The sequence below is a fragment of the Charadrius vociferus genome, unplaced genomic scaffold (assembly GCF_000708025.1).
Source record: "Charadrius vociferus isolate BGI_N301 unplaced genomic scaffold, ASM70802v2 scaffold167, whole genome shotgun sequence".
Classification (NCBI taxonomy): Eukaryota; Metazoa; Chordata; class Aves; order Charadriiformes; family Charadriidae; genus Charadrius; species Charadrius vociferus.
The window spans coordinates 1,325,112-1,351,309 of record NW_009649460.1 but is presented as its reverse complement, the minus strand read 5'-3'; the positions used below and the strand labels follow the sequence as shown (position 1 = coordinate 1,351,309).

Genomic DNA, 26,198 nt, shown 5'->3' with positions numbered 1-26,198 from the left:
CCCCCAGGCCAACCCCCATTTATATACTGAGCATGACATCTATAGTACACTGTATTCCATTGACCATTCCATTGTTCTGTCTATGCTTCTTCTCAGCTTCTGTGGGAAGCTGAAAAAAGTCCTTGACTAGTATAAACATCACCTGGCAACAACTAAAACAATATGCATTTTTGACATCCCTTTCATACTAAATCTGAGACACAGCAACCACTAGAAAGAAAATTAACTCTATCCCAGCTGAAACCAGGACACAAGTGATTGAGGATTTCCTTCAACTTTAGAGACTCTTGTCTCATAAACCTACCTCACCTGTTTGCAACACTAAGAGGTTAAAAAAAAATAGTTGAGAAGTGCATTGCATACAGGAGATTACATTAACAGGGATTATTTTAGCTGGTGGAATAGGGAATTACAAAAAGACTGCTCTGAATTAGCCTGACACCAAGATTTGGCAGAAGCGTAAGGTTGATTTGGAGCTACTTTTCCCCTTTCTTAGACAGCCAGCATGCATGTAAAAACTGAGACTAAGCAATTCACAATAAGCAGGGGTACAATGACCTTGGACCAACTAATCAACATTGTGAATGAAGCATGATTGCAGCTTTGGTGTTTTATACAGTTTACAAAATCAAATACTGAAATAGGAGAAATATTTGTCATATTTGCAATTTTATAATTTCAACTAATTTTACCTGTAAAAATTCGTGAAAATACTTCTTTAAACCCACCCTGATAATATCCTGAAGGCAAAAAAAAAAGGAAAACAAACTTCTCTGAACATTACAGGGATTAGATATTAACAAGATAGTATCAGCATCACTGTATCTTTCCAGGCAGACACCTGGAATTATTCATGGCAATAGATAATGCTGTAAAATATGATGGCGATAGTTATTTGACTGTAAGTCTAATGTGCAACAGTAAACCTCAGTCACAGGAGGTTTTAAAACTTTTAATAATTACTCTATGGATATAAATGGCAATGGCATTAATGCTTAGAATGTTGCTGCTGCAGAAACTCTAATTATCCAAGTGATGCTGTCAGGACTCGTAACTGTTGGTGTTACTTGTTCTCTTACTATTGGTTTTTCCAAGCTAAAATCCAATGCCTAATTTCTGTTCTTCCCTGACTACCACATTGCCAGGGCAAAATTGTGTAGAAAGCTAAACATTCTTATTTGCATTCCCTTCAGTGCAGGTGCATAAATGCATTTCATTGCCCATTTTCTCTAGTAGAGAATCTAAGCGATGGGGGAAGGAAATGAAGTATTCTAGAGAGACAAAGTTTTTTTCCCCTCCTGTGGCATAGTATTAGTTTTGAATTATGTTTTCTCTTCCTTTGTTTTTTATGTAATATGGAAGGGCTTGTAACTATTCATAACTTTTTTTAAAAGTGCCAAGTGTTGCAGATGAGTATGCATATATTATAAAAGGAGGTACTGTTCTATACTGCTACAGCCTCACGTCATGTTCTGGAGCAGTAATTCCCATGATATATATTTTGTTTGCATATTGTATCATGGTAGAAAATAAGTTCTCTGATTTCTTTACAGAAGAACATTTTAAAAATACTGTGATTTGTAGTAGATAATAGTTGTTTTCATTTATTCTTGTTTACTTCTTTAGGCATTGAAAATGCACAGAAAAAGCACCTAGTCTTTGGCAAAATTTAAAGGACCAAGAATAACTGTGATAGGAATAGCAATCCAGCATGGTGGCTGAGTTGGGGATGAGCAGGGTCTGGAAGACAAGGACAAGTTTCAACACAGGGTGTGGAAATTTAAGCAGAGGCAAAAGCAGAAGTAATGCAGCTGAAGGAAAACTTCAGCTCTGGTGGAATCGAGAGAAACATATGTTGGTTTTGGTAGACCAGCATTTCACCAGATGTGATTCATGTCATTTTTGCAGCTGTTTTCTGTACAGATCAAAGCATGCAAAATTAACTATATTATGAAAATAGAGCAATAAAGAATAAATTACTCATATCTGCTGAAGTAATAGCTAGAATAAGACGTAAATCTAAAAAGACCCAGATGTTTTCTTTAGGATAATGAATGTGGTGTTAAGCAGAAGTAATGGTGAGTGAATTGAAAGTCAGTGTCACAAAATACTTCTAAGAGTTAAACTGGGAACTGTCTTCTGATGACTTCATACTGGGGAGGGGAGGGTGTTTGCTGTTATGTAGAGTTCAACAAGATCAGTCCTAAGCACTTCCATTTTCTTCAATGCTTTCTCTCTTTTCTCACCCATCAGATTCTCCTGGTAATGACAGATCCTTCGTCTTATACGTCCCCAGCTTGCAACTTCTATTTTTTCTCCTACTATGAATATTTTTTTCCTTTATCATCTTAGATTTTAGTCATATACTCTTTAGGATAGCAACCATTGTATACAGGTTTTAGAGTGAGTTTCCCATTCTCTCTTCCTTAGATCAGCAGTTTGTATCTGGTTGTTTATTTACAACCCTTCCTCTTCTTTTTAACCATGTTTCCTCCCAGATGCAAGGTTGGACTTGTCTTGCTTTTCTGACATATCTTTAGGTATCAAAAAGGGAAATAAGAGCTACCAATCCCCTTGGTGAGGAATATGTACAAAAGAGTCAAGACTTGTTTTCCTGAGAAACTCCCTTGTCTCTTTTCAAGACACCTTCTCTCACTTTTTGGGAGCCTTCCTCAGCCCAGTCTTCAAACATCCTTCTTTGCCTTTAAAACTCAATGGCAACATGCTCATTTGCTGCTTGTTCTTATTGCAGCAACCAAGGCTGGCCAGCAGGGAAGACTTCTTCTCATGGTCTTTGATCAATCAGTAGCAGTTTCTAGGATTTTAAACTTCTTAACTCACACAAGCTGTCTGTTTTATTTCAACTTAGCTTCCTCTTACAGGATCTTCTTATAAGTCCAGCACGGCTGGACATCTTGCCTGAATGTAGTCAGGTCAGTCTATGCCTCTCGGTTCCAGCAGGGCAAATTTGTTTTTTTTTTTTCCCTTTCTTTTTCCTTTCAACGGGTACATAATAGTGATAGTTTTGATACTTAGAAAACAGTTCCCAACTTCTGATAGCCATTATCTCAACAATGTAGTAATTTCATTACTGACAGCATTCAATCATAACATTGTTGAAACCCTAGTAAATATGCAATATAAGAAGTTGTAGGTGCAGCTGAAGCAATGATGCTTCATTTTATATTTGTGCTTTGACATCAATTTCCCTTATGGTTTCTCTGATATCAGAAAAAGGCAAACTTTCCCTTAGGTCCTTCTCCTCTTCCAGGTTTCTTATTTTAATGAAATCTTTAGGAAAGTTAATATGCTTGAGACCTTTCTTCATTTGCAAATGCAATAAAATGCCCCAAGGGGATTGAGAGACAGACATATGTACATACTGAGATGCTATGAGCTTTCTTTCTTTAGGAAACCAAACTTAAACCAGATAGGATCAGGCTTAAAAACATACCTGATTTATTACATATCTATGAGTATGAGCCGTTCAAGACTGATAGGTCCAACAGTTTGCACTAGGAATGAACTGCAAATGCTCGGTTGACCCAAGACACTCAGACAGTCAGATCGTCTGCACGATGTATGTTTGATGTCCAGTTGCTCCATACGTAAGCTGCAGTAATTTGTTTAGGATTTACAGAAATGTGGTACAGCACTGTCAGAATTTAGTAGATTACTACCCAAAGCAGTATGTCATCCATACATATTGGTGAAGCTCTTGGGTACAGATGAAACAGGCTTTCTCATTTCCTTAAAAATGTCTCTAAGAACCGTATACAAAAAAAACTGTTTAGTAGACTTTGAGTCACACCAGCAGTGTGGGCCAATTGTAATTTTGTTAGGGCCCTTTATATGATATCAGCAGTGTAATTTACCCCTTAATAGGCCATTTTACAGGAAGTAAAGGCTTGGGCTAAACACTACAGTTTACTTACTACTGCAAGAGTTAGGGGTGAAGGTTTAGTTTTAATTAAATTATTGAAATGGTATAGTCACCACCATGGTCATTATTATGCTTTATATTATGCAGCTTCCTTATACCGTTATGGTTTCTTCGCCATACTGTAGCACAATGAGAAAAACTGTTGAAATGCCTTTGTAACATTATAATTGTTTCTACAGCTGTGGAAGTCATGCCAGTTTAATTATATCAATTTAGCTGAAATGGTACCACTCAGTGACCAGTCTTTGGCTGTGGCAATCTGTGTGAATTGCTTCTGTGTGATTTACTCATGCTGTGTTAATAGGGATTTTTTGTTTTGTCTGGATTTGGGTTATTTTTTTGCTTTTCATTCATCAGTTAGCACAATCTACATGAGTAAAGTTCTTAGAGATTAAAGCTTGTCTGAAGAATAGTCTGTGCCAGCATTTAACATGAGCAAGAGCAAACCTTCTTTCTTTAGAGCTGTTTTCTCTTTTTTCTTTTAGTAAGAGGACTCCAAAGAATTTATTCTACAATCATGATCCACATATAAAGTTTGTCAGGTTTTTATGATTTTTATTTCAGGGAAAACAAACTGTTTGTATTCTTAGAAACTAGATGTTTTGTAGAATGCTGTCTTTTTTTTTTTGTCTTTTTTTTTTCTTCTCACTCTTTCTTAGCCTTTCTGAGATACATACCTTGAAATTAAAAAAGTTGTGGGAGGGATTGTACTTGAATTGAGTCTAAGTCATATACTGGAGCTGGCCTTCCCCCTTCTAAGAAAGTTCACGTTCCACGGAAGTAATCAGTTAAGCTAATCATAGATATTGAAACATCCTTTTGCTGACAAGTCCATTTGTATAACCTTGTTAATGTAATCACAATAACTTTTTTATTCTACACAGCATTATTGACTTTGGCTGACAAATAAGACTAACACAAATTTTGAAGAACAACAAATTATTTTCTCCAAACCATAGGAAAGTGAATTTTAAAGCAGCTATGTACTAATATAAGAAGAAAAAGAGAGTTCTACCTCCTTGAATCATAATGCTAGCATTACAAGTTGCCCTCATTTGTACCGATATTTCATTCCTCTCATTATATAGTACCAGCTAAATGTGCTCCATGCTGGAAGTACATTCCAAGAGGGCTCATTTTGGGATGTAAGGGGGTGTCATTCCATGACAGAGCCTTGCAGTTCCATTGTTTACTTTCTGCCAGGTACTACTTAAAATTACTTAACGTGTTGCCGGGCTCAGAGAGTGGTGGTGAATGGAGTTAATTCCAGTTGGCAGCTGGTCATGAGTGGTGTCCCTCAGGGCTCAGTACTGGGGCCAGTCCTGTTTAATATCTTTATCAATGATCTGGATGAGGGGATCGAGTGCACCCTCAGTAAGTTTGCAGACGACACCAAGCTGGGTGGAAGTGTTGATCTGCCTGAGTAGTGAGGCCATGCAGAGGAATTTAGACATAGTAGATTGATGGGCCAAGGCAAAATGTATGAGTTTCAATAAGACCAAATTCTGGGTCTTACACTTTGACCACAACAACCCCCACCAACACTTCAGGCTCGGGGAGAAGTGGCTGGAAAGCTGCTCAGCAGAGAGGGACCTGGGGGTTTTGATTGATAGCCAACTGAACATGAGCCAGCAGTCTGCCCAGGTGGCCAAGAAGGCCAACGGCATCCAGGCCTATATAAAGAATAGTGTAGCCAGTAGGACCAGGGAGGTGATTTTACCCCTGTACTCAGCACTGATGAGGCTGCACCTTGAGTATTGTGTTCAGTTTTGGGCCCCTCACCACAAGAAGGACATTGAGATGCTGGAGCGTGTGCAAAGAAGGGCAATGAAACTGGTGAGGGGTCTGGAGCACACGTCTTATGAGGAGCAGCTGAGGGAACTGGGGTTGTTTGGCCTGGAGAAAAGGAAGGAGGCTCAGGGAAGACCTTATCGCTCTCTACAACTATCTGTAAGGCGGTTGTAGAGAGGTGGGAGTCGACCTGTTCTGTCAAGTAACAGGTGATAGAACAAGAGGAAATGGCTTCAAGTTGCACCAGGAGAAGTTTAGGTTGGATATTAGGAAGAATTTCTTTACTGAAAGGGTCATCAGGCATTGGAATGTGTTACCCAGGGCAGTGGTGGAGTCCCCATCCCTGGAGGCATTTAAGGGTCATTGTAGATATAGTGCTTAGGGACATGGTTTAGTGGTGGGCTTGTCAGTGTTAGGTTAATGATTGGACTAGATGATCTTACAGGTCTTTTCCAGTCTAGGAGATTCTGTGATTCTGTGTGAAAACATGTTAACGCTATAATCTGTTTATGACATTTGGACAATGTTTCCTAATTTTGTCATTCTCTCATCACATATTTTTTAAAACTTAATTAAGAATAGTCGTCTACATTTTTAAATAAGTTAATCTGAATGAATACGAAGTCTCACTTTTGACTTAGAAATTTAACAGTGGCCTTAGAAGGTATTACTGACTCACAGTGACTTCAGCAGTTGCTCATTCTGCTATCAAACAGGAGAGGTAGCCCAGCCATATACACTTACATAAACTGTGTTTATTGGAACTTTGATCAGTGGAATTATTTCATAGAAGCATAGAATCACAGGATGGATTGGGTTGGAAGGGATCTTTAAAGATTATCTTGTGCAAGCCCCCCCTCCAGCCACGGGCAGGGACGTCTATCACTAGACCAGGTTGCTCAAAGCCCCATCCAACCTGGCCTTGAACACTTCCAATGGTGGGGCTTCCACAACTTCCCTGGGCAACCTGTTCCATGACAAATTTCAAGCTCAGCCAATAGATCATCCAATCCACTCTGCCATTTATGAAAAGAAAGTGGAACAATATGATTGATTATAGGATTAGGATTTCTTTTCCACAAATATGTTTCGTGGCTTCTAGCACTCAGCAGCCAACAATATCTCCAACAGGGAGAATTTGCTGGAAACTGAATGGCAACTGTGGACTTACAGCTTTGAACAGCAGACCACAGATTTTACCTCTCTAAAATACAGTGCAGTAAAGTTAGCACAATTTTACAAGACTCATGCTTTCTGAACTATACCAGTTAAAATAATTAACACTTCTTTTTTTTTTTTTTATTTTCCTCCTAAGTAGAAGCTGAATTTAATAAAGTGTAACAAGCTAATTTTAAAGTCTTTGGAATCTTTTGAAAATCAGGTAGCTTTTATCAATAAGGTGTTTTTTTTAAAGGAACTGTAACTAGACCACTAACTTCAGGTTAGAGAGTTCAGTAAAATCATGTGAAGAGGCGTTTTAAAGGTGACATCTCAAACATTTAATTTTTTGTTTCAAATTTTGCACTCATTTGAGATAATGACTTCATAAAATCATGTGAAATAATTGTAGTATTTCTGTAAAAAACAGACAAGAATTAGACAGTAACATATTCTAGATGATATTTAAAGCTGTGAAATTAGATCAGATCTCTCCTTAGAAATCCTTCTTTTCATGGGTTTCTAAGTAGGCCATATTCTTTGTTCAGAGATAAGCCTAGAGACATATGGTCTTTTTAATACTGTTTTTTAGTACTCTTACTGTGGAAGTGCATTTTCAGCTGAAAAATTGCTTCCTTACCAAACTATTTAAAATTAAACAGAATGTGAACATTGAGGGATTTTTGTTTGGGTTGGCTTTTTTTTTTTTCCTTTAGGATATTTAAATTTTCCATGTTTGGGTCCTAAGTCTTTGCTGTGTAATATTTGCTTTTCCTGTTGGCAAGAGAAAAGTTCAGAAATAACAATTTCATTTTTTAAAAGGATTGTCAAGTTCAGACATCTGCAGATGTTTACTCTGTTTTCTAACTTGCAGAAGTAAGCGCTCTCTCCCCACAGTGTTCTGCATGCTGTGCAAAGTCATACCTGATTACATTGTATGAATGACTTAATGCCCTCCTTGTGTTTGCGTGAGTAATTGTATTTTTTTAAAAAGAAAATATCAAGTTGGCAAAATCTACTTTGATTCCAAACAGGAAAGCAAAGTTTGGTGGAGGGCGGTGAAGGCATATCGATTTTGTAGGTGGGCATGTTGATACGCCTTTATAGCTACCCACCTGTAGCTATCCTCTCATCTCATCTTCCCTTTAGACCAAAGTGGTGTATGCTTCCCTGTCCCAGAGTAAGGTAGAAAGGGATCTAATCCAAAGCTGCCTGAAGTTCCTGAGGGTCTGTACTACCAATGGTTGCTTGGCTTGTATCACTACTACGCAACATAGATTTAAACCCAAATCCAGGAATGTGTAGATGTTAAGACTTGCAGTGCTATAGATGTGAAGACATGAGAGTTATCCAGAAATACCAATAGGGCTGTAACATTTGGTGAGATTTTTCCCATCGTGTTTCCTGATCCCTAGCCCTGTTAGACAGCATCCGAATACACCGCGCTGAGGCGGTTTTCCCGAGCAGGGCTGGTTTCTGGTCTTCCCCACAGCTGCTGTCACCTGAGCTGGCGCTACTTCGATGCCCAGAGACGTGCAGCCTGTGCCCAGACGGCGAGCAATTAAAGCTGACCTGTCCCCTCTCGTCCAGCCAGCCCTCAGCAGTGCTTTAAGAAGCAAAATTGTTGTTCAGTCTCTGGCTCTGAGAAGAGGCAATTACTGAGACAGTAGCGGTGGGGAAGTCTGCGAGGGGCAAGGAGCAATAAGAGGCAGGAAACTTTCTCCCCTCCTACTTAATATCTCCACATCTCAAAATTTCCCTGCTTTATCCTGTCTACTGTCTCCCCCCGAGACACACTTAGTGCTGTATTTGTCTATATCTTTACACACCAACATTAGCTGGCTACAAACAAGGAATGAGCTAAATGTAACCATCTACTGTCTTCATGCTCCTCTTCCTCTCCCAGAGGCTGAAAGGGAAATTCACCTTTAAAAACATGTTCTTAAAACAGCAACAGTTATACCAGAGAGTAACATCAACATCCACTGCAGTTACCTGCAGACTGTTTTCACAGACTTAACTAGAGTTTTACAGCAAAATAAGCCACATATTTGTTCAAGGAAGACTTCCTCTATGCATCAGTGCACTACATAACTCTGTTTAGGACATAATATACCGAAAAGAAATTCTGTATTATCTTCAAGATATATACAATTAGGCTAGTAAGAATATACTCATGTTTTTACTTTTCTCATCCTTTTCTTCTCATATCTTTCTTATTGCCTTTCTTGCTGGCCCCAGTTCAGCAAATATATATAGATCCCTAATGTCAATGGGGTACTTGTTGAAATTAAGTAACGAGCATTTGTGCTTGACGAATCAACTCTGTAGCTCTGTAGACTTCTCAGACTTTCAGCTGCCTTCTGGAGTCACACTGACATCCTCATATCACTGCTTTTAAAACCAGTTTTAAAAATAGAAACACAATGTGAAAATGCTAGTTATAGTAGTAAGTACTATTATTTATTGTAAAGATTAATGATCTCCAAAGTGTATTGGACTTTGTAGCTACTCAGCAGCTTGCAGAAAAAGACCTCATATTGGTAATGTTTTGATTTTTTTTTTTCCTCAGGCAAACTGAAAATTCTTTTTCTGTAATATTTGAGGAAGCTCTTTACATAGTAGTCTTGATTTTGTACATTCAGTGTGAGTAGAATCATAGAATCATAAAATGGTTTAGTCTGGAAGGGACCTTGAAGATCATCGAGTTCCAACCCCCTGCCATAAACTGATGTTAATATTACTTGTCCTTTTACAGTTGTGTCCTGCTGTCATTCATGACTCTATCAGCCTATCTAAAAACTGGTTATTGTTCTTCCCATTGGCTGTTAATATAATTCTACATTTGACAGGGAAATGAAACTATCATTTCAAATATCAATATGCTCTTATATCTTTGCAGTGGTCTCACTTTGTTCTTATTTATTAGAGTAGCATATATTAAAAATTGCATGATGATGGATTACAGACAAGTCCATGATGTTAAGGAGTGAATGGACCATTAGGCTTCTGTATGGATTTATTCAACTATTAAAGTGACCAGATTTATATAACATCTGTTAACAGGATGATTAAGTAATCCACCTAGACTTGAAGTTCCTGACAGAGCCTTTTAAAGTTCCTCTTGAATTAAAAATACATTTCTGGAGAATGTATTCAACCATATTTATTAAAGGAACTTCTTTGAGAAATTTCTTCAGACTGAAAAGAATGGAAGTAGACATAGCACCTCACTGATTTCCTTTGGTGTGACAAACATGAAATTATCCAGAAGTTACTGGACGCTATCAGATCCTTCTGATTAATCTCATCAAAAGAACTTGAGAAGTTTGATTATGCCCCATCCCTGGAAGTGTTCAAGGCCAGGTTGTATGGGGCTTTGAGTAACCCGGTCTAGTGGAAGGTGTTCTTTCCCATGGCAAGGGGGCTGGGACTAGTTGATCTTTAAGGTCCTTTCAAATCCAAACCATTTTATGATTCTATGATTATGACAGATGAAGACCTACTATAGAGACAGTGTGTCAGAGAAAAAGGGGTCCCTGTTCCTGAAACAGTCTTCTGCAAATCTGAAAATGACTGGAGAGGACAAATGAGAACTCTCTTTTGTGTGAACGTCTGTGGGAGTTATTGAAGTTTGGAGATGGATGAGGCTGCAAATTTAAATATGATTAGGTCCAGGGTACAAGGCATTGCTGAAGGAGATTGTTAATGCTGCATTTGACCACGGTTGACAGTTGTTCTCAGGAAAGCACTGTTGAGTCATTAATCTGGTAAATGTAAATATAAATGGTAAATATACAATAATATAAAGTCAAATATAAATATATGTGTACTTATTTTACATATTTATGTAAAAATATAAATACATGCATACTGTGTGTACATAAATAAAATACAAAGTATGCATATATTTATCTATTTACATAAATACATAAACTATTTTAAGGAACCTAAATGTGGACTAATGCCTATAGTCAATCTGAAATAAATAATTAAATAAATCATATTAACTGAGCTCTGCTATAGCAGACTCCCTTTTCTGTATTCATTGGTGTTCCACTACCTCTGCTAGGAGAGGGAAGATTTCAGATTTCATCATCTGAACTTAAAGTTCCTATAGGAACTGTCTTTGCTTTTTTAAAAATGTGTATGAAGTTTATTTTGGAGACTGTCATTGCTCCAGCAGAACGCAAGTGAGGCCTGCGATTAAAGGATTGCTCAGCTAAAGCCAAGGTCATTGGCAAACAGCGCCACAAAACCTGAGGGACTGGCAAGATTATGGTGACCCGATATCGCAAAGAAATATAGAAGCAAAAGTGTCATAAGGAAGTATATGTTTCTGGGAGCATCTTGTGCTTCATTGAAATGAAAACAGTAAGAACATAGACCCCTGCCAGTTGAATACACTTCTGCAGTTTCTTGCATCTTGTCTCATTTTGTATTCTGAGTCTTCAGAAGGGCCTCAGCAGTGCAGATACTCACTTCTCGGCAATCTGTTAATGGCAGACAGTTTTGTTCAATAAGCTGTACAGGAGTTCACGCGAAACATGCAGTGAATTAGCACACCTTTCTGGTTGCCCTTTGCACACACTCTAAAATAAAAGTTTGGATCAACTGACATAAGTTCCATGAAATCATGCAGTCCAATTTAAATATCAGTAAAATTGGTTGTTCCTTATGAACTGTGTCTTTTAAGCTTTTGGGGTGTACTTGAGCCATTCTCTTTGATCAAACAGTTAAAAAACAGTTGGTCCTTTCGTATACCCTGACGGATCCATGATCATCTGAGATGGAGGAGTACAGCACATGGTGCCATGGATACCCATGATCTGAACTGGTGATGCAGATGGTTTCCAGCTAGATTCCAGCACAGCTTTAAGAAAAGCAGCAAATAATGCAAGTTACAGCACAGACTAGAAGTACCTAGCAGTAGAGCTCATTATTCTTGAAGCTTTTACTCTTCAGCTCACTTCCTTGTAACAAGCCAAACTTCTTATTGTAATCTTGTGTCCCTGGGAATGGAGGCTTTAACAAAAATACTGAACATAACCAGACTTGCCATAAAACAACAAGAGTTGGCAATATTGTGAGCAATTGCATCGCTTCGAGCAAGCAAAGCAGAGAACACAACAGCAGTTGCTTAAACTGGCCTATTAATCTTTAAAAGTGTTCCTGGATGCAGGTAGGAACGTTCTGGTTAGTCTCAAAAGAGGGAGTTATTTTTCTTGTCAGAAATGTTAACATTCGAGGCATTTTTCAAAAGTCTTTTTATGGTGCTTTTTAATGTCATTGAAGTCTGGTGCAGACCCTTAAATTTAGGACCCACACTCCTGCATTTATTCCCAGCGTAGCATTTATCTCCTTATATATCAAAAGATGCTATGGCTTATAGCTGGGACACAGAGACAGAGCACAGAACCCACCAGAAATGAAGGAAATTATTAAAATTAACTGTACTATTATTGCGACATTGTATTCTTAATCATGCCTTTATCCCCATGCCTTGTCTTTGTTCACAACCACTGTGCACAAAATACAGTTATCTGGATAATAATAAAGTTGAATCCTGTTTTGTCTAGAGGCTACATTGCATCTGTTCCTCATACTGGATTATGTGGGCATTTGGCACAAACCGTGTCTCCTATTTGCATACATTTCCTGGTAATGTTAGAACTAAAACCCCAAGAAAGGGTCTGTTTTGCAGGGTTTGTCACATTAGGGGTCCATGGTACAAAAGATAGAGAACTACAGAAGAGCGAACAGATTTAGCATCATCAAGCGAGACCAGACCTGTCCATTTTATGCATAGAAATCCTATCCCCATCAACATTGCAAGCGTCTTCTCAATAGGTGTGTACTTTCTTAACCAATGTATTTGTTGAATGCTTAGAGGTTGTACACAGTGCTGAGGTACTTAGGCACATGAGTCTGATCCCTTCTGCTTTGGGTATCAATAAATAAAATATTGCAAAATAGCATGGGAAGAGCTTTATATAGCTTTATGGGCTGGTTTATCTTTGAGGGAAGGTATGTTACTGACAAATTTTAATTTTGTGATACATCAGATGTATTCACAACTCTATAGGAATCTCAGCAATTTCATTCAAAACCAACAGCAAGGTAATAAAATAAAAATGATAGGTTAAAATGTTCTTGCTGAGACTCAAAATTGCTTTACCTTATAAACTCCTTTTTCAAATGTTCAGTTTTATGAACCTTTTGGACAGATTTTTTTTATGCCCAATAATTGGAACTTTTTCACTTTTTTTTTTGTATACCAAGACTTTTTCAAGCCTTCTTTTACTTTTCCTGGATTTCTACCCTGGGAAGTTTTCCTACAGGATTTGTGCTGATGGTTATATATGGCCTGCCAATGATGTTTCCAGTTCTTTGCTATTACAGTAATGTTTCAGTCTTGTCTTGATTCTTCATTTCAGTCATGGCTTGAGTGAGGGACACGGTACCCTGCGCAAACCCTTGACTTCACACAAACTCTTATCCTATACCCAGTCTTCAAAACTTGAAGCAATGCTCACAGTTTCCCATCACTCCAAATGTTGTCTCATACCTCTGGAACATCAGAGGGAATAGGCAAGAGCAATTTTCAAACTAAGTGCTCAGCTTAATCACACATCAAGGCATCAGAGCACAACAGCTTTTTTGGGCAGTCATGACTTCTTTGTGCTCATGTTGAACTTCCTGTGACAAGTGATGAGTAAGGCTCATATTGATCCCATCACCCTGTCTGAGGCCATTTTTTCCTTTGGGCTTGGAGCTTACTTCTGCCACACTGTGTTGCCTCTCCAGGCTGTTTCTTGGACAGAGAGACTGCCACAAAAGGGAGGTAGATCAAGAAAAAGGCATAAGCCATGGAGCTGGGATTTGAGCATGGATATTGCCAAAGATCAGAGCTCATCTTTAGGGCCAACAAGTTTCAGAAAAAAAAAACCTTGTCGATTCTTATGACTTTTTCTTGTGGCTAATACTAACACTGCATGAAGAAGACAGCAATATGCTTCTCTTGTTGACTTCTTGCCTTCTGGCTTTCTAAAAACATTCCACTTTTCTAGTGAGTTTGGTAAATCTAATTTTAAAATTGTGAAGCAGGAAACAGATCCCTGAGCATGTGGAAAATTAAACAATGCAGAGAAACTATTTTTATCATTTAGGTAGATCATCTGCCTGTTTTTCAAATAGATTTCCAAAAGTACTTTTGTTCACTTTTAAAAAATAAAATAAAATCTGACAACGCTCTCTATAGCCCAAGGAGTAAAGGTAGTAAAAGAAGAAGACAGTACTGCCTAACTCATACATCTTTTTTTTGTAGGGGTGTAGGGGCAGGGAGTGGCCTGTAGCCAAATGGTTAACAACTGTTGTAGTGTGGATTGATTGGGAAAAAAAATTGATTAAATCAGTGTAACCTTCTAACAGTAGTTATTCTTGATATGGAAGTAATTTCCTGTAGTCAGGGTCTGATGTCTTGGTTACAGGGTTTGTTCAATCTGTGAACCTCTAATCTCAGTGAGTGGGAACCATGAACCTCTAACCACAATACCCAAAAGTGACTTTGCCTCTTTACCTCTCTTAGCCGCTCTCAGCTCATGATTCTGGGGTTACTTCATGGTCTGTGTCTGAAGATCTTGATACTGTGAATTTTCTCTTTTATTAATTTAGGTGTATCACATGGTTCCTCTGGTTTAGTGTGCATTGGGTTTACTACCACAAAGAGATAAATTTGCTAGGTCTAGTCTATCAACCAGTTCAGACAGCTGAATATTCCCAATAGAGTCAAAGCATAAGCTTCAATTTAAGAATGCTCTCCGTGTAATCTTTTCACCAGAGTGCTCAGGATGAGAATGAGATACTGACTGCATTATATTTTCAGCATCCACCTCAACCTAGGAAGCTTGCCTGGAAGCAGCGTGGTTCATTGTTCCATCCCATTAGCAAGAATGTCACGAATATTGAGTGGGCTACCTTTGAGTTCTAGCTCATGGGGCATGTAAAATCCATCTGTGTAACACTGAAGCAAGAGTTTAAATTGAAAACAAACAGAAAAAAAAAATGGAGTCAGTAGTCAATATCCAAAAATTATCATTCCAATCAAGACAGTGTGGGAGCTAGTGACACAAGTTTCCCTATTTTCCAGTGGACTTCAGTATTATCTGCCCAGGCCTTCAAAACCAATTTTTTCAGTGGTAATAAGAGGAGACAGAGCATAACTGGTCTTGCGCAGACCAAGCTGGGATCAGAACCTGTGATTTCAGCAAATAACAGGGTAGAAAACTAAAGTTATCCTGCCAATAGGAGTCTTGGGCTAATAGCTGATGCTCATGCTTCAAAGTACTTCTACAATTAGAGCAGGTTTCGTTAAAGCTGGAACACATCATTTGTACCTAATGAGGATTAATGTCTCCTTGAAATTAGATACTAAGGAATGTGCGTGTCCCTTGTCCATGCCAACACCACTACATCTTAACTACAAGTTTAATTGGGTGTAGGGAATTAAAAGAAAATGTACTGGGTTTTTTTTCCTCCCATTATGCGTATTATCTTTTATTACCTATTGACCAGGTGTTTGATTGAAAATCTGTTCTCCTCACAGATAAAACCAGAAACTGGATAGCTAGTCAGAACTAGAGCATCCTAGTTACTCTTAAGAAACGGGATGGGAATATTTATTGCCTCAGCAATGGTTGTTTGTAATAAGCATTATAGTACGTATCAATAAAATAAAAAGTTTTAGGAAGGGCTAGGAACCACATGAGCAACAATAAAGTCAAGATCTCAAACAATATGCTTTGCCATGCCTTTGTGCTCTTGCACCTTTCTGTGAAATTTCAGGTGTTGTCTCATGGAGGAAGACATGCCTGTCCTCCATCCCACTCAGTAGGCTAATGTCTTTTTCACAGTTTTCCCAAGGATGTATTTTTCAGATACTAACAAGGAAATAAATATAAAATAGCATGTCCTAAAGCAGAAACGTACAGTAAAAAAAAATAAAAAATTCTGCAATGCATAATCATCATGTCACAGCATAATATTTGTCTGTTAAACAAGCAGTCTTGTTGTGTTGGGTTTTTTCCTGCAGTTTTAGTGTCTTTTTGTCATTACATCTGGTCATTTTAGTTAGTCTTAATTTCTCATTATTTTTTTGTGGTGTTGTTATAGGCACTGTATATAAAGTATACACAAATAAATGAAAAGAACATCATCCTTATTATTGCTCTTTAGTTTTAAAATAAACTGTGTTACGCTATTATCTGTTAAAATTTATCTAGATTCACCAGCTAGAAAAGAATCATAAGATCAAAGAATGGTTTGGGTCAGAAGAGACCTTCAAAGATCATCTAGACAAACCTCCCTGTCATGGGTGGGGACATTTTTCATTAGATCAGGTTGCTCAAAGCCCTGTCCAATAGAAAATGTCCTCTTGAAAGCAAATGTAGAATGCAAGCAGATGTAATGAATTTAAAGATTATCTCCAAGCACTTAGAAAACAGTATTATTTGGATTACATCTCACCTGAAAGAAAGTACATGCCATAGCAATGATTTCCAGTAATCATCAAAATTAATCCTTGGGCTGACAGCCAACACAAATCCTATACATAGTTTAAAAGCTCACAAAGCCGTAGACAGTCAAGTGGGATTCTACATCAGTAGAAGTGTGAATATTGGGCTTATCCTACACTCGGGAACAAACTTCTTACCACAGGCTGGAGTATTGCTTCAGTGCTGACTGAAAAGAGGAGAGTGGGACATAGGATTTCCCTTCCGTGTGTCACTTCCATACGTCCCACATGATTTTCCTGAAAGTCCTGTTATGTGTGTTCTGCCCACTCTTTGTTTATGGCATCTGTCTGAAAGGTTGCCAGCTGAGTAGCTGAGTTTATGTGTTGATGTATGGAAGTAAAGTCAAGATATATGTCATGAGTCTGAAGCTCAGAAGACAGCAGTTTTCTGTCGATGATTGAAATTTCAATTGTTAAATGTGTTCCAACTGGATTCATCAAAGAGAATACTTGGTATCTCCTGTACAGAGCCTGAAGTTGAGTCTCTTGCTGCGAAGCGGCAGCATTCTGGTATAAGAAATAAGCAGTTTACATTACATTACCTGTTGAAGATTAAGAATTTTATAGGCATAAGCTTAATGATTGCTTGTGACATTGGAAAATAGTACATGCTCTATTGGAAAACTTCAAGCATCTGCTTCTACTTTCTGAAAGAATTTTTAACTTTTATTAAACATACAACTGTGAACAAGCCACTTGGGTGGCAGCTTTTCCACCATGCACAGGGTTTCCAAGCTCTGAATTCACAAATACTGAAACACTCTCAGCAGTTCGTTGATATTTAAAACCTGTACACCCAGATGAAGAGTCTTTGAATTTTCTATACTTCTGTAAATGACGAGAAAGATACAGGTTAATTTTTTAACATCTGGCACATTCGACTCACTTTATGGATTAAGAATCTCGAAGACGTTAGAGAGGAGTGTGCTTCAGCCACTAAAAAAAATAAATTGATTTTTATCAGGCTTTCTTTTATTGATTGGCAGCTTAACATTTATCAGCTCAAACAGCTTAAGGCTGCCATTTTGTGAAGTGATATTTTAGAGGTCAAGCTAATGTACCAGGTGGTTTTGTTTGCATTTCTAAAACTGATCTTTGCTGGGCCATCATTATCCGCTTTTACCTGCTTTGAGGACTCAGGACGTAACACACACAGTGAAAAGTAATTATGAAAAGCTCTTCTCCCAGCCTTTATCCATAATTTCTGAATAATAATTTTAAAAAAAAAAAGCAGCAAGTGCTGTGATGACATCTCTTTTGGTTTTAATCAAAGAATTTTCACTATAATATCGCTTCTTCCTTCTCTCAGCGCATCACCAGCAGCCCTGAAATAAGAAACATCTTGTGTTCATCAGTTTGTTAGTAAACAAGGTCAGAGGGACTTCTCTAAACATGACCAGCAAATTAAGCATTTTTTTTACTCTCCCAGGAATGAAACATAACAGTATCGAGAAATGAAATATTTTATTTACAAGAAGTGTTTGTACTGACCACATGCCAGATTCTTACATTTTAAATGTGTCGGCAACATTTATCAAACTGTTTCCCCATGCATATTTACCATTTTTCTTTACCATTGGCTGTGAGCTAGCCAATCACAAACACTGAAACAGGACATTATAATCAAATATAAAAAAAAAAAAAAACAAACAAAAAAACACAACCCCAAACCCCACAAAATAACCTTGAGAGCAAAGAAAGCTGAGACACCAACACCACAGATCTCACAATTTATTCCCATAGTTGTGATAACAAAGTGCTGCCTCACAAGATTTGATACACACTAACCCACATGGCAAATCTGTATTCCTACTCAATAAAGAGTTTCTGAAATAGATGAGAGTGAATATATGTGTGTTGCTTGACAAATGGCATTTCTTATAGTTGACAATTGTTAAAAGCATTCAATAACGCTGTGCAATCTCTGGCATTGTTGTACACAGAAAACCTTGGCTGTTTCCTAGGACTATATATTTAAAATTATATTTTCATTAAACTGAATTGTCTGTCAACTTCTGATTTCACATGTCATTACCATATTGCAGTTGAAAATTTTCTAAACCAGTATCAAGGAATGACATGCAAAGTCAAAAGACAAATGCCTCATCAACTATAAATTATGCTCCAGCAAGTCTGCATTCTGAGGGTAAAGAAGTTACGGAGAGCAAAGCAGCAAACCACAGATTTCTTATTGCTAACTAGAAGTAACAGAGACTGGCAGGATGTCATTCACCTGTTAATTTTCAGGTGTGGCCAGAATAAAGCCAGTTAAGAGAGTAAAACAACAAAAGGACTCCTGCAGCTGGAATCTGCTCCAAATGTCCCTTTGGTCTGGGTGAAAGTAAACAGCTGCAGGTAGACAGACAGGACGGGTTTTCGGAATGGGATGCAAAGGGAAAATCGGTGTCATGTCAACACTCACAAACTGGCATGTGTGGAAATGGGGGTATTTTGTGGGCATGCGGCTGACAATTTTGCACACATTTTTTACAACTACTGTGGAGTTGAGACAGGGAAACATGGAAACCTAAATCTGAATTAATTTTTTAGGTTATCAGTATAACTCAACTCTCATTTATCTCCAGTGAGGAGGTTGGGTTTTGGCATTTAAATGGCGCCCATTCAGCTTCACTGTATTTTACTTGAGCATGACCTAAAGGCCTAAATCTGTTGTTAATTCAGATGAATTTTCCTGTTGGTATTTCATAGATGATCTGTTAGAAAATCTTTGGTACATTAGTATGTTTGCCACTTTCACTGCTCCAAATGGAAGTGGGGTGATGTTTCCGGAAATGCACAGATATTATACATGCTGTGTGGGTGACAATGGAGCCAGTACCCATGAGGGTAGATTTTAAGGCCTGGTCAGACAAGCTGTGGTTGAGGCTGAAGATGATTTGAGTGAAGAGAAGTTACTGCATGCATTGTAAATGCAGATCAGTTCACGGAAGCAGGTTTCTTCACTAAACTGAGAAGATGCTAATCTGGATGGGGGACAGAGGGGAGAAAAGAGAACAGGGTGCTTTGCTGGAGAAAACTTTTCACTTGAATCTTTGGCAGCTGGAACAGTCTGCCTGGCTGTGGTCCTACTTAAATTAATAGCTATAATTCAAAGTTAATATTTTAAATAAATACGGTGGAATTTTGTTTTAGATTGTCTCCAGTACCACGGGGTAAAAACGTCTCTGTTGCCTGTTAAAAAAAATTAATGCTTAAGTGACATTCTAATCAATGAAATTGCTTTTCAGGCTGTACGTCCATGGAGAAGTAGGATATGCACTGTGTTTTGTACAGTACCTGATATGACAGTTCTTCTGCCAGACAGCACAATTACGAAATAAACGATAGATGTTTGCAATTTCCTCTCTCCCCTTTAATGGCCTATTTTCATGTTAAAATTACTGGGGTGAGGGGGAAGGCAAGTTATTCATCTCATTTTCCTTACAATAATTGAAAACATCTTTTATTTCCCTTGCTTTACCTTGAATACCACAGAGTTCAAGGTTTTCATGCTTTTCCCCTCCCTGTCTCCTAGGAAACCGATCTCATGACCTTTAACATCTCAATGCACCGTTCTTGGTGGCGGGAACACGGGCCCGGCTGCATACGAAGGGTGGTGCGTCCATCTGCTCCCGGCATCCTAGAGGATTACTCCTACGTCTCTGTGACGGGCTGCATAATTGATTTCCAGTACCTGGAGGTCATTCACAGCGCTATCCAAATACTCCTCTCCGTAAGTTCCCATTTCCTCTGGTACTCGGATCCTGGCAGCCTGCTGCTGTTGGGTGTCTCTGTCCTGAAAGAGGGATGTAGTAGTTGATGGATAGCAGCACAGATTTTTAATTGTACACTGAATTAGAGAATGATATTCATGTTATTGAAGTGTGCACTGCTCTTTTCTTTCCTTCTATCTTGTAAAGCTCAGTACAGGCATAGTCCCCATTCTGGCCTTTGCTGGGACAGGTGAAAACTAACTTGAGCTCTTGGCTCTCATTCATTGAGACATGTACAGTAAAGTACAGACTTGTCCAAAATTAATTTTCCTAAACCTTTCCAAAATTGGCAGTCAATGACAGTATTTATTCAGTGCTGAATGTAAATATATTTGACACGATACTTGGCTAAGTTTGTTTCCAAAATGAGATATGGATGTAACACTTGAAAAAGGTCAGAGAAGTATTAGGAATTAAAGTACTCATTTGTATTTAACCACGTCATTTGCTCTTTCCTGGAACCCTGCGTTATCACAATACTCTACCTCCATGATCCGAATTTTATAGTTGCAATACCAGTCAAAAACTGCACAGACATGAAGTTGTTATAAAAAGCCTGCAGTGCAGGGATGAGCTGGCGCTGGACGAGATGCTTTGGGGGCAACAGCCCAGTCTTGACCACAGTCTTTCTTCAATCTGATGGCTGCTTCTGCTTGTCATGAAAGGTTGTTTGGCACGAGCTGCGTGTGATCTCTGAGAAGTGGTAGCTCGTTCTCTACATTGCCGTGTATAGTACGTAGCAACCGGCCCACCCCAAGTGGGTGCACAGAGGTCTGGTACACCCCAGATGTCCAAACCTATTCTGAGAACATAAATGCTCGTGGCTCATGATCCTAACCACGGATACCAGTGCTTGTCAGTTAGTAAAACAGCTTGAAGTACTGAATAGACCAGGGATATGCAGCCCTTTTGGTTGCTCAGAACACCTATCTCACCTGACTGACAATGGGTAAATACAGCCACTAGTAAAGTAGAAGTGATCTGCAGGATAAAACTCAATCATCAGTTTAAAAATATTTTCAAATTTTAATTTTTTACACTTTTTCAAGATAAGAACATTTCTCTTTTGAAAGAAAAAAAAAAAAACATCTGTCGTCCTGTTCGGCTGTCTAGAATGAAATAGTCTGAAAGTTCGAGGTCATTTTTCTGTATTGCTCAATGCCTTTTGTGAGATGCTGAGTGTTTTTTCCTTGCCACTGCTTTTAATCAAAATATAATAAACTTGTATCTTATAGCAGTGATTAACAAGCTTCCGCTTGACAATCCAGGTCTGAATTAGTGCCCTTGGTTAGCGCACCCGTGGCATCACATGCATCTGCACAAGCCGTGTGTCTGCTCCTGGTCTATCAGCTTCTCAGGCACCAGTGACCATACAAGCACCTACACAAGCCTTCTCCTGACTGTCGTTCAATCAGGAGGCAAAGACTTTGAGTCAGGATCTTTTCCAGTGAAGGTAAAATCACTTCTCTTGAGGCCCAGCCTGCGTATGTCAACATAGACTGTAACGTTTCTGTGAAGGCAGAAAGAATTTTGTGCGGAAGAATTTTGTGCGCTGCATCTGCAAAGCTTAACCAAATGCACCTTCCTTACTTTTGTGGGGGCCTGATACTCCAAGCAGGTTGCTTCTCCCACGACCTCTTCATTTGCAGCGAATTCCCCTTGCAGTGCAGTGTCGTTCACTCTGCTTCAGAGAGCCAGAACAAGCAAAACTGAAGTGTGGTTGGTTTAAAAGGAGAAAAACATCAATATTTCCAGTACTTCCTCACTTCTATAAGAAAAAGTGTATTGTGTTAGAAAATTTTCTAGAATAGTTGTGATCAGAAACAAAATCAGAGTTCAGTGGAAATACAGGTGATTGTTGAAATCAGGACCTGTTTTCTTCTGCACATATCAGTGCAGTACAGTTATGGTCAAAATTTTCCAAATGACAGTAACACAAATATTAGCATTAGAATAATAGAACAGAAACATTGAAAATATACAAAGTAAAAGAAATATGAAAATAGAAAAGCTTAAAAATTATGTAATAATTATAAAGCATAAGATGTAACAGGCCTTCCCTTCTTTGTGGAGTGACTGATTGCCTGAAACAATCATAAATAAATTCTGGATACAATTCATTGCAAGTCCAAAATGTGCCAGGAACTTATAAAGCTTGACTGTGAATTAAATAGTTGCCAGTTTCAGATACTGCTTTTGACTGATATACAAAATGTTAAAATTAAAATCCCAGATGCAAAGTAAAGTTTTCTTCCAGTCTTACTGTCTTGCTATCCCATCTGCGATGCGTTGTGATTAACATGCCATAAGTCTCTACTTCAGTTTCCATTCTGAGTTATAATTTAGGCTTGTTTAATTTACTGTCACGCAGGACAGGAGTCACCACCTAGATTATCAGACTTGTTGCAGTTTCCTCTCATTTTCTGAGTACTCTTGACCTGAGGAAGTTCCCATTCATTTTGGATGCATAACTGCTTTCCTAATTGGGGTACCAATTTCAATTGTTAGTTAAAAGGTCATTTAGGTTGTCTTTTTACAGTACTGAAGAATTGTAGATCAGAAGATTCTTCTTTCTTTTTCTGTTCCTACTAGCTAGCCTATTCCTTTTTGGACCTTACAACCTACTTAATTTTCATAACATTTTTATGTAGCAGTAGTAGCGTAACAAACCATTTTACAGTGTAACAAAAACTTTATTGGCATAACAAATCATTTTATCATGCTAACCCTTGGCCAAATGACTGGGAAGGTGAGCACTTCCGTTTGGTAGGGGGTTAGAGCCTCTGTAAGAAGAAATCCCTTCAGGGGTAAATATTGGATAGCTGTCGAGATATATAACTCACTAGCGGCAGTTCTTCCTTTTTGAAAGGTGACTTTTTATTGAAATCTTTTTTTTTTTTTTTACTGGTATAAAAATTTTTATATGCACAGAATGGTGCAGCTGTGACTGTATTAGACTCTGCTTCAAGAAATAGGCTCAACAGTCATTTATTTAATTCTAACACAGTGAGGCTCTTTTTGTATTTGCTTTATAGGTGCTTCTAAAAAAAGTATTTTCTATTGGTGAAACAGTAACTTTGTATCTCATCCTGATCCTGGGTGGCTGTTAAAGTGATTGGGAGTTGAAGGTGTTTAGCATTTCTTTAAATTGGGGAAAATCAAGAGAAATATTAGAGAGTGGGATGCAGTTAATAGTCAAGAAGAAATATATTTAAATTGTGTGTTTAAAATCTGCATATATTTGATGTGTAGGTCACAGTACATATTATTTTGATGAATAAATCCTTCCGCACAACACCTTTAATTTTAAAATGCAAGGCAGATCATTTTTACTAAAACTTGAATTTTTGGAGAACAAATGGATATTACAGTCAAAATGGTGACAGCTTAGCAAATTTGAGAAAGGCCCTTCATACAGTCTTTTTTGTTATCTGAAAATAGATAATGCATAATGAGAATGTTAAATGCCAGGCAGACACTGGTTTTAATAGCCTGAAATTTAAAAAGTTCTCCAAGTGCAGAGAGTTTTGTGTTAGACCTGAGCCTAATATCGTAGTAAGCTTGTCCACGGCTACACTGCGAGGCAGAGACCCCCCCAAGCTAGGGTTCACCGAGGTGACTCTGGATTTATCAGCCATATAACTTCATCAGTGCTGAAAAAGCAAAATGAATTAATTTTGGCAGAGTGACAAGCTGACACAACTAGACTGCTTCTGGGGATGGGAGCTACTACCTTCTCACAACACTGCGTTACACAAGGTGAGATCAACTTTCCGTCTCGGTCTCATCGCATTATTTTTCACTGTAGCCATACCTAACATCTGGAACTCTGAAGGAGGAAAAAATGAAAAAGAAAGAAAGAAAAAACCCTGAACCTAAAAATACCCAAAACATTCAAGCTGTTTGGCATATTGATGCTGTCCGAATGCAGGATATTTTGAAGAAAGGCACTGGTTTACTTAGCAGAGTCCCATCTGTTGCATCTCATAAGCGTCAACTAGTATAACTGCTGGGTGACTGCTAGACCTACAGATGAAGAACACTCACGGAAAAAACACTCCTGGAGAGTCACCTGGTTTTCACTACAGGGTAAAGCCAGGCAACAATGTGATATAGAGAGATTAAGAGTATTGAATCTTTTCCACAGTGGAGTTAAAAGCAGTGAACATACCTGCCTAAGGTAAAGTCAGCCACTAATCAATGGGGAATAACACTACCCAGAACAAAGCATAGCCAGAAAAATATATTACTTTCTACAGAATATGATGAAGTTGTAATATCACAAGTGTAGGAAAAATCACTCCTGGCAGCCAAACTGGGAGTTGGGTACTATGGTCACTGTGAATCTGAATGATTCTCCTCCAAGATGGACAGACTACATCTATACACATAAATTAAATGTGCCAAGGCAGCTGGGTACTGAGGCCAACTGGCTCAGAATAGCTCACATCTCCACTGATAGTCTCAGCCTCCAAAACAGCTGGTGTGTTCAAGCCATCCAGCAGGAAAAATCCCTGGACTGTTCTGACCAAAACTATGCTTGAAGTGTTTGGGGAGAGTGGTGGCTGGAGCAGGCCAACCACATGGCCATGTAGATGCATGGGTGATGGCATGCCAGTGCCAGGAATGCACCCAGACATATGGGAATTCCCTCCTATTGATGCAGCCATAGTGGGCAAATCACAGAATCACAGAATAGTCAGGGTTGGAAGGGACCTCTGGAGATCATCTAGTCCAACCCCCCTGCCAGAGCAGGGTCACCTACAGCAGGTTGCACAGGACGGCGTCCAGGCGGGTTTTGAATGTCTCCAGAGTGGGAGACTCCACAACCTCTCTGGGCAGCCTGGTCCAGTGCTCCACTACCCTCAAAGTAAAGAAGTTCTTCCTCATGTTAAGATGGAACTTCCTATGTTCAAGTTTGTGCCCATTACGTCTTGTCCTATCACTGGGCACCACTGAAAAAAGACTGCTCCCATCCCCCTGGCCTCCTCCCTTTAAGTATTTGTAAGCGTTAATAAGATCCCCCCTCAATCTTCTTTTCTCTAGGCTAAAGGGACCCAAGTCCCTCAGCCTTTCCTCATATGAGAGATGTTATAATCCCCTAATCATCATTGTAGCCCTTTGCTGGACCCTCTCCAGCACATCCCTGTCCTTCTTGAACTGGGGAGCCCAGAACTGGATGCAGTACTCCAGACGCGGCCTCACCAGGGCAGAGTAGAGGGGGAGGATGACCTCCCTCGACCTGCTAGCCACACTCTTCTTGATGCACCCCAGGATGCCATTCGCCTTCTTGGCCGCCAGGGCACGTTGCTGGCTCATGGTCATCCTGTTGTCCATCAGGCCTCCCAGGTCCCTTTCCACAGAGTACAGCCGCAATTTGTTCCTGAGACTGGACTGAGGTAGGAGCTTACAGGAAGTAGTTAGATGGTCTATTTACCTAGGGTGGGTGTTGAAGAACATTTTATTTTTTAAATCTCTGCCACAGAAACTTATCCCCTACCCTTTTGACATGGTAGAGAAAGGTATGTTTTCATGTGACATCTAGTGGTTACAGTGATATTTATGACATTTATAGAGATGGTGTTGAGTTTCCGTTCAGGGGCATTCTGTCCTATTAAGACAGATCTGTGTGCAAAACGCATGTAACTGATCATTGTCTTCTAAGATTTGGGTTAGACAACAAGAGCTTATAAAATGTAACTGCTAAAGTAAGTGTCCTAAGAATATATCTTTCCAGTGCACTTTTCAATTCCTGAATTTACAAATGTTGTATACTTTCCCCTACTAGGCAACAGACTTCTAAAGCAGCTTTTAATATAGTGTCTGAATGTTTGGTGGCATGTCTAGCACTTGTAGAAAAATTGCAACCTTTCCATCAGGCAATCACAGAATCACACAGAATGGTTAAGGTTGGAAGGGATGTCTGGAGGTCATCTGGTCCAACTCCCCGCTCAAGCAG

General features: G+C 38.9%; 1 protein-coding gene across 1 annotated transcript in view; it reads left to right on the top strand.

Moving 5' to 3' along the window:
* The window catches only part of NKAIN3 (Na+/K+ transporting ATPase interacting 3), a 205,971-nt gene that overhangs the window by 89,257 nt on the left and 90,516 nt on the right, over positions 1-26,198 (top strand). The window contains exon 5 of the mRNA XM_009889790.1: positions 20,002-20,199. Coding sequence (XP_009888092.1) covers positions 20,002-20,199 — 198 coding nt within the window. The remainder of the gene's footprint in view (positions 1-20,001; positions 20,200-26,198) is intronic.